The 8,926-nt window shown below is 39.7% G+C and overlaps 1 protein-coding gene across 1 annotated transcript; it reads right to left on the bottom strand.

Moving 5' to 3' along the window:
* Positions 1-7,269: 7,269 nt before the first annotated feature.
* Positions 7,270-8,127, bottom strand: LOC113766758. Its single transcript, XM_027310913.1, has one exon. It carries the CDS (start codon positions 8,125-8,127, stop codon positions 7,270-7,272), a length of 858 nt encoding a protein of 285 aa, XP_027166714.1.
* Between the last annotated feature and the right edge of the window lie 799 nt (positions 8,128-8,926).

Raw genomic sequence — 8,926 nt, 5'->3', positions numbered from 1 at the left:
CCCTAGAAAATTAGAAAATTTCCGGGTTCTCAGACTCATTCTTTCGGGGCGTCACAAACTCCCCTCCTTAAAAGAATGTCGTCCTCGACATTCCCTCTTGCACCAATCAAGTCAAGACATCCCGCAAGAATCTCTCAAGCATTCCAAGCAGACACTAAGAGTCAAATCAAACCCACAGTCCGGCATCCTAAACTTCAAGCCTAGGATACACTACAGAGAACTGAAACCTAAGCTCTGATACCAACTGTGACAGCCCCACCTCCCCCTAAGGCGAACCAGAGGGTTCGGCGGGCCGCCTGCCCAGCTCTCGCCGGGACTCAGTCGCTCACTACAGTCCTCAAACAAATATAAGATAAATCTCAATATAACTCAAATGAATTAGAAGATAAATCTCAAATATTACATCAAATTCTCCACTAATAATTACATATCAAAAGCGAAGCGTCCATGCTTCCACTGCGCCACTCTGATCCATGATCCAACTATTATACAAGAGGAAGTCCAAATTCAAAGTACACATGAGATAATTCATCCGGTTACAGGAATAAGTACTACAAGCCTTCCTTCGCCTTGAGCCCTGTGGAGGGGAATAAAATATTTTTGGGGTGAGCTAAAAGCTCAGCGAGTAACCAGTAAAATCCGAAATCAAATATATTTCACAATGTTGCATTTCGATCGTTTCGATGATGTAATGATTCAGAGATCAAATGTACGTTTATTGCTCTCGTGAGCTAGTGAAATCATTGCACTTGAACACCCAACGCTCAAATAGATCATTTAACATTAACATTGAGAGGGAGCCCCTTTTTGAGCTCCAGATAAACATGAACATGAACCATAAACAAGGTGGAGACGTTGGTGTCCAGCACAAGACTTTCCCAGAACTCATTGAAGCAAAATCATGTCATGAATCCACATGCAAGCACGCATGATATGCAATCAAATAAATAATGCAAGAAATATTTTACAAGTACTTTGGAAATAGTTTAGGGTCACTCACCTCCATGGCTCAGAAACCATCCAGCATATAACATTGCCTTGCTCAAATCCAAGTCTTAGATCACAAACTCAAATGCAAACAAATCCCTTCAAAGTTCGGACAGCACTTCCCCTGAATTTTCTTACTTTTCCAGCCACCACGGCTTCATTATATCCTCAGCCAGTCCCAAAGGTACACACACAACAACAAGTTCATCCAATAGCCATTCAGCAAGCTCCAAGTAGTACTCGTACAAGTCAAGCTAGGGAAAAGTCCGGAAATGAAAGTTAAGCTCAAAACTAGAAAAAACAGTTTTGACGTCCTTTTGCGGTAATGGCACAAAAGGTACTATGAGTATCGGATGGAGGTCCAAGACCCACCGTTTCGAAGCTAAGAACCAGGGTTACAACAATTTAGAAGGTCACTCAGTCCAAATCCTAACACAACTAGGTCAAAAAGGCAGAAAACCAACCCAGAACCGTAATTGCAGGTTCCCAAATCACACAATGCTGTAATTCGTCCAACTCAGTAATACACAGGTCCCAAATGCCATTGATCCAAAGGCATATGATAGCTAAGACATCAAGATACATTTCATCAGAAGACACCAACACAAAATCCAAACCAATTCCAGTCAAAACAGACGATTACAATCACAGTTCGCACATTCTGATCACCCAGAACAGCAACAGTAAAAACGGCATAACTCACTCTACACTACTCCAAATGCCCTGAAATTTTGTAGGCACTTCAAACTCATAAATACCTAAAACTTTCATGTTTTTAGCTAAGGCCAATTCGGCCTCTATCTATGACCTAAAATTTCGGACAGAATGTAGCTTCAAGAACCCTAATTTTCCAGAATTTCTTCCAAACCCAAAATTGGTTGCTATTATCACCAATTCACACCCACATGAGTCATTTCCACTCATTAACAGCCATCATAGATGACCACAACATCTCATTCATATTAAACCAGAAAATTCCTCATAAATATAAAAATTTCACCAAATCACTTCAAATCAAGAATTAATTCACATAATCCATCACTTTAGCTACTACTAAGCATCACTTAAGCATCATTAGGTGTAGTAGGATGTTCAACCATCACTTACCTAGGAAACAAGAGAAGAGGAGTTATAGACCACCTTAGCTCTTCCAAAAACTTCACCAAACTCACCACTAACACAAAAAGGCAAGATTGTATGGAGTAAAAACTAATTTATGTGATTGATTTTGGAAGATTAAGCTAGTTGGAAGCTTGAAATGTTGAAGAAACTTTCTTCCTTCTTGAGCTAAGAGGGCCGGCCAACCAAGGGTAAGAAATGGTGAAATTTTAGTGATTTTTGAAGATATTTAACTCAAATGGGTCAAAAGTAAAAAAAAATGAATAGTAACTCTTAAGTCAAAACCAATGTAGTGGTGACACTTGTCACCTTCATTAATGCAACTCTATCCTTTTGTCTCTCCAATAAAAATATCTTAACACTTTGTCAAATAATATCACTTAATACAAAATTCCAACAAGTTGTCAAAAATATAATGCATTTACCGCACTTGCGGGTCCCACGTCCAAAATACGCTTTTAATTTCTCAAAATCTATTCGATACTAGAAAAATCATCTAAAAACTATATTTGCTCATAAACTTTATCTGGGGAATTTTTCTAATCAAGAAAATGTAGAAAAGGCGGACGATTAAATAACATAAACCCTAGAAAATTAGAAAATTTCCGGGTTCTCAAACTCATTTTTTTTCGGGGCGTCACAATCTACCTCTATTTTCTTAACCGACACAATGTGCTCTAAGACAATACCATATTCTACCATAAAGTGACATTTTTTCCAGTTAAGAACCAAATTCGTTTTTATGCACATTTTCAAAATTAGAGCTAAATTATCAAGGCATTCATCAAAACTATCCCCGTATACACTAAAAACATCCCTGAACACCTCAATAATCTTTTCTACATATTCGGAGAAAATACTTACCATGCATCTTTGAAAAGTTGCTGGAACATTGCAGAGACCGAACGGCATCCTACGATAGACGAATGTACCAAATGGGCAGGTGAATGTGGTATTTTCCTGATCCTTCGGCGCTATCGCAATCTGAAAGTAACCTGAAAAATCATCCAAGAAGCAATAGTAAACACGGCCAGCTAATCTTTCTATCATCTGATCAATAAAAGGGAGAGAAAAATGATCCTTTTTCGTCACAGAATTTAGCCTCCGATAGTCAATGCACTGGCGCCAGCTTGTAGCTTTTCTGACGGAAATTATCTCACCCTCCTGGTGTGACGCCCCCACTTCTCCCAAGGGCGAACCCAAGGGTATCCGCGGAACGCCTGCCTAGCTCTCGCCAGGACTCGAGACAAATCAATTCAAACTTAACAATATATAATAATTTATACCAGTCTAATAAGGAAAAATCGCTTCCATAAACGAATATCCAAGTCTTGTACCACGTGTTCAAAATACATCCGTTATCCAATTCTTACGTCAGGATCCAAAAGATACATCAATTCCCAAATATATACAATAGCCAAAATGTCTAGTCAATTACAATTGAAACCCTAATACAAAAGTACATCCAAAGGGTTCCAACGAGTTTCACTCCATCCATTCCTGTTAAGGAAAACAAATCTACGGGGTGAGCGAAACGCTCGTGAGGCCAAGAAAACACACATGCAAGCACGTTGTCCAAATAACAATCCCAATATTCAAGTAATTTACAATTCGAGCGAGAAAAATAAACAGAAACAATTTAAGGATATAGGAGCTCTCAGGAGCTATTTTCCTCTTGCTTCGCCACGGCTCGATCCGATACCCCCTCGTGATGACACTCCGTTATCCTGGTGGGTATTTTATCCGTAGAAACTTCACTTATTACTTCCTCCGACCAACATTCCACCCTCTCGGATCCGAAACCAAACACGCACGAAAAAGGCGATACTCGTCGAGTATGCCACACGAGATCTCAAGAGATCAAGTTTTGATTTTTGAACACGCACGGAAAGGGCGATACTCCACGAGTATGCCGAACAAGATCTCAAAAGATCAAGTTGTGTTTTGTTACTCTCTTGGTTTATCAAACTTCTCGACCAAGCCCATGCCGGCTCGAGTTGTAAGATTGGTTAAGAGAATTGGGCGTCCCCATAAGTCGAGGAGGTTCACTCCACCCGACAACAAGACACGCACGACATACACGACATGCATGGCAACACGACACGCACACGAAAACGGGTATATTTTAGTCGACGAGATTCACTCAATCGACTTTGAAAACCAAGTTAATACAAGTAAAGTTCAAGTAAAGGAGAGCGAGTGCGATAAAGTACACACTCGTCTCATCAAGTGATATTCACGTATATAAGCAGGTAAATCAAGTAAACACGACAAGTCAGGCACTTGACACTCACCAATTCAAAAGTAATTGAGCGAGAAAATCTTTAGTTGTCCCCTCCGGGATTCTTTTCAAGACTCGCTTGAGCACCTGAAGCAATTAACAAGTATTTTTCACTCACAATCACGTATTAATCAAGAAAGGAGTTACGCTCATTTGGACTAGTCAATACCTCAAACCAAGAACCTTAGCCACTCAAAATAAAGGTTCAAAAGTGAGGTTTTATTAACACAAGAAAAACTGATTTCCTTCATGAAATCAAGTTTAAAGCGATCAATTATCATCAAGAAGGAAAAACAAGTTTTCAAATTTTCATTTTCTAAGAAATCAGCAAATTTCAGCTTTGCGCGTCAAATTTAGAAAAATCAGATCTTGCACTCAGTAGGTCCAAAATTATAAAAATTGGTACCGTTGGAAACCTCTTAGAAAGTACTAAAAGTTATTAAAAGACACTTTTCCATGAATCTAAGTGGAAGGTATTCAAAAATGAGCTTGAAGGTACAGGTTCGGCGTACAAGGCAGAATTAAGTTGGATTTCGGCCAACTTTGGAAATTCGGCACGATTCACATGTTGCAAACCGGCCTCTGAAATTTACAGCTCAATTAGTGTTACAAGTGAGGTTTATAACAAAACAAGTGGATCAAGAATCGGAGTTTCGAGTACCGAGATACGGTAGCTCAAAGTTGAGGAAGATTCAAGACTGAAGAAGAATTTCCAGTTTTGAACCTCCAACACTAGCAATTTAATTCGGTATCGAAACGAACTTGAATTGGTGCCAAAATTGGAAGTATTTTACTCCTATATGCAAGGTATTCCTCTATCAAAATTTCAGGGAAAAATACCCTCGGGAAGGTAGTTAATTAGTCAACCAAAGTTCAGGAAAAATTCTAAGGCAATCTGCCTTGTGACTTTCATTTCACAATTTCAAATAGTTTAACCAAGAAAACTATCCGAACATGGTTCATTTGTGAAACAAAGGTCTAAGACACATCCATGATACCTTTGGTAAGTGATGAGCATCAAGAACTTCAATTAATAAAATCATTCCCAAGTTTTGCCCCAAATCAGTCCAAATACTACGTTTTTCCAAAACAGGGCAGTCCTCTTGTTTTAGTCACAACTCAATCAATTTAACTCGGAATGAGGCATGGTTTATGGCGTTAGAAAATACATTCACGGGACTAAAAGTTCACAGAAGGAAATGTTCTGAAATTCGGCAAGTAACCAGCTCAAAATTGAGCCTCAAGTTGCTGCCTCAACAAGCCATTCCAGCAAATCCGAGAGACAGGACAGCTAACTTAAAACGTTTGGTTCGGATCACTCACAAAGAATCAGAACGTGCATTGTATCTCAAATTAAAGCTAGGAATGTCTAGTTTCAAACGCCACCGACGGCACTTGATTTCGACACCCGAGGACAGAGTTATGGCCAAAATACAACCACTGGACAGTTTTACCCGAAAATAATTTTCCAGCATGCCTAGTTCATGAATAAATTCATTTGCCCATCCAATCGTTAATGTTTTCCAACGAAAATTTCTACACACATAATATAACATATACACATCAGGATCATGCCAATAAATCACCACAAATGGGCCTTATCATGGCCGAACAAAACAGGGGCAGATTCGGCAATTTCTGGTCATGACCTCTACTTGAGTTCCCAACAATAACACTCCATAAATTCATCATTATAACCATTAAACTACCATTAAATCCAACATTGATCCTCAAATCAGCAACAACAACCCAAGTGTGGGAATACAAAGAGCCCACTATCACATTTTACATCCATATCAAGCTAACCAAATGCATGCATGAACTTAACACGGTAAGATAGCTTCCAAACTTCAAGTTTCCAAGAGTGGATCATCACTTACTTTGGGTTGATGTTCAGCAGAATTTTCGGCCCTCTATTACCCCAGAAAAACCGTGATTTCCAGCCCTTGTTTGCAGCTCAAAATGCTCCTCAAGTGTCAAGCTAGGTGTGGTGCAAGTTTGGTTGAATTTGGAGATGATTTGGGGTGGTTTTGAGTGAGATTAGTGAGCTGAAATTTTGAAGCAAGGGAGTTAGAGAGAGGAGGGTGTTTGGTCGGCTATGAGGAGAGAGAAGATGGAGAGAAATCTGATTTCCTTTAGCTTCCAAGAGAAGGTGAAATAAGTGGTGGAAATTCACCCAAAAGTCAACTCTCATTAGGGGCCGTTTCGCGCGATTAGGTTCGATTTTCTCGCGCGTTTGGTTCACTAGTGCACTGAACCTCCAATGCATTTATATTCATGTAAATATTATTCACTCTTAATTGTCCCGAAATAAGGGTCTAAAGTCCCTCAAAAAAAGTCGCGCGTGTGAAAACGCGTACCGTCAATTTTAACGATATAACGCGAAACTTCCGAGAAATTCTTATAACGATTGTACTACTAACTATCACTTGAGTATTTATTCATAAGATTACCTATTTTAGGACCATAGTACAAGTCTCCAATATTCTAAGCTTATTGTGTTACTACGCGGATAAAATCTCCAAGTACTATTCACTATTTTTACTAGACGTACTCCAGGAAATTAATTTTTGAAACGAATCATTTTAAAAATATAACGAAGTTATATTACCATGTATTTAGGTCTAATAAGACTAGAAAATATTCCTCGAAGCGAAAATCCAATTAAATAATTTATTAAGCCATAAATTAGGCATAAAATAATAGTTTTTACGAGTCCTCACACCTGGTTCTCCTTTACAGTCACTCCCACCTTTCGGGACCACTTGAACAGGATTCACCCAAAGACTGTCCAAAATAGCAAAGATAATCCCCACCTCCGGGAGTTTAAGTATCTCTTTTTTCATAACTTCCATCATTAGGGGATTCAACCTCCTTTGTGCCTATCTTACCGGTTTCGCATCATCCTCAAGCCTTATTCGGTGCATGCATAAGGACGGACTTATTCTTTTGATATCTGCTATACTCCAACCAATCGTCTCCTTATGATCACTAAGGACTCGTACCAGTTTGTCCTCTTGACTTGGAGATAGTTGGGCAAAAATGATCACCGAAAGCGTCTCTCGGTCTTCCAGGAATGCATACTTCAGATGTTTCGGGAGGGGTTTAAACTCTAACTCTGGTGCCTTCACAACTGAAGACAACAACTTTGTCTGAGTTTCTGGCACAAAAAGAGAGGTAAGCTCATACCTTGGAGAAATGGTCGGAAGTGAATGTAGTGCTTCAACTGCCTGGTGCAACTCATCCTTCATGTCCACCTTAAGAATTACACCTAATTCAAGATGCTTCGTCAAGGCCACTTCCAATGCGTTTTCACCATCCAGTTCGAAGATTTCCTGTACAATGGGTTCAATAACACTCAAAGCAAAGACTGAGTTAGATTCCTCTGGATACTTCATCTCTTCAAAAATATTAAAATTTACAGTTTCACCATCAAACTCCATTGATAAAGTACCCTCATTCACATCTATCTTAGTCCTAACAGTGCTAAGAAACGGTCTCCCTAACAGAATAGGTGACGGATTTATTGACTTCACATCCCCCATATCCAGGATATAAAAATCTGCTGGAAAAACTAATTCATTCACCTGAACCAAAACATCCTCAACTAGCCTATCTGGGTAAGCATTGGTGCGGTCAGCTAGTTGGATTATGATAACCGTTTCTTTTAGTGGCCCAAGATTCCGGGACGCATAAATGATTTTAGGCATCATGTTGATTGACGTTCCTAAATCTAACATTGCTTTCCTAATCGGTGTATTTCCTATTTTGCACAGGATCGTGAACATACCTGGATCGCCACACTTTGGTGGGATCTTCCTTTGGAGTATGGTCGATACGTTTTCTTCCACCGCTACTCTTTCATCCCCCTCAACATCCTCTTATGGGTGCATAAATCCTTGAAAAATTTTGCGTACTTCGGTACTTGCTTAATTGTATCCAACAAGGGGATATTGATCTCTACTTTTCGGAATACGTCCAGAATCTCTTTCTCTTTCTCCGCCTTCTTCGTCTCCAACCTGTATGGAAAAGAAGGTAAATTAGGTTTAATGAATATTAATGGAGTAAGAGTTACCTCAGGATCTCCACGAATGTGCCCTTCTTCTTCCATCTCCTTCTCGATCTATGCGTAACTCTTGCTCTTTAGATTCGTGGCCTTAGGCCCCTCTACTTTCTTACCACTCCTCAGTGTCATGGCACTCACATTCTTGGGATTTGCCTTGGGTTGCGATGGCAATTTTCCAAAAACTTGGGACTAAGCGATTAATTGCAGTTGCCATGCGACTCATTTGAGTCTCCAAATTCTTCATGCCGGATCTAGTTTCCTACTGGAACTGAGCAGTACTCGTGGCTAGGCTCTTTACAATATCCTCCAAAGAGCTTCCTGAATTCGAGGATGAAGGTTGAGACTTTTGTTGCCATGGTTGTTGAAACCCTGGTGGACAATTTGAGAATGAATTATGTGGCCTGTTTCCATAGCTGAAATTAGGGTGATCTCTCCAACTCGGATTGTACGTGTTGGAGTATGGATCGTACTAT

Source organism: Coffea eugenioides, chromosome 3 (assembly GCF_003713205.1).
Source record: "Coffea eugenioides isolate CCC68of chromosome 3, Ceug_1.0, whole genome shotgun sequence".
NCBI lineage: Eukaryota > Viridiplantae > Streptophyta > Magnoliopsida > Gentianales > Rubiaceae > Coffea > Coffea eugenioides.
This window is presented reverse-complemented; position numbering and strand designations above follow the sequence as displayed.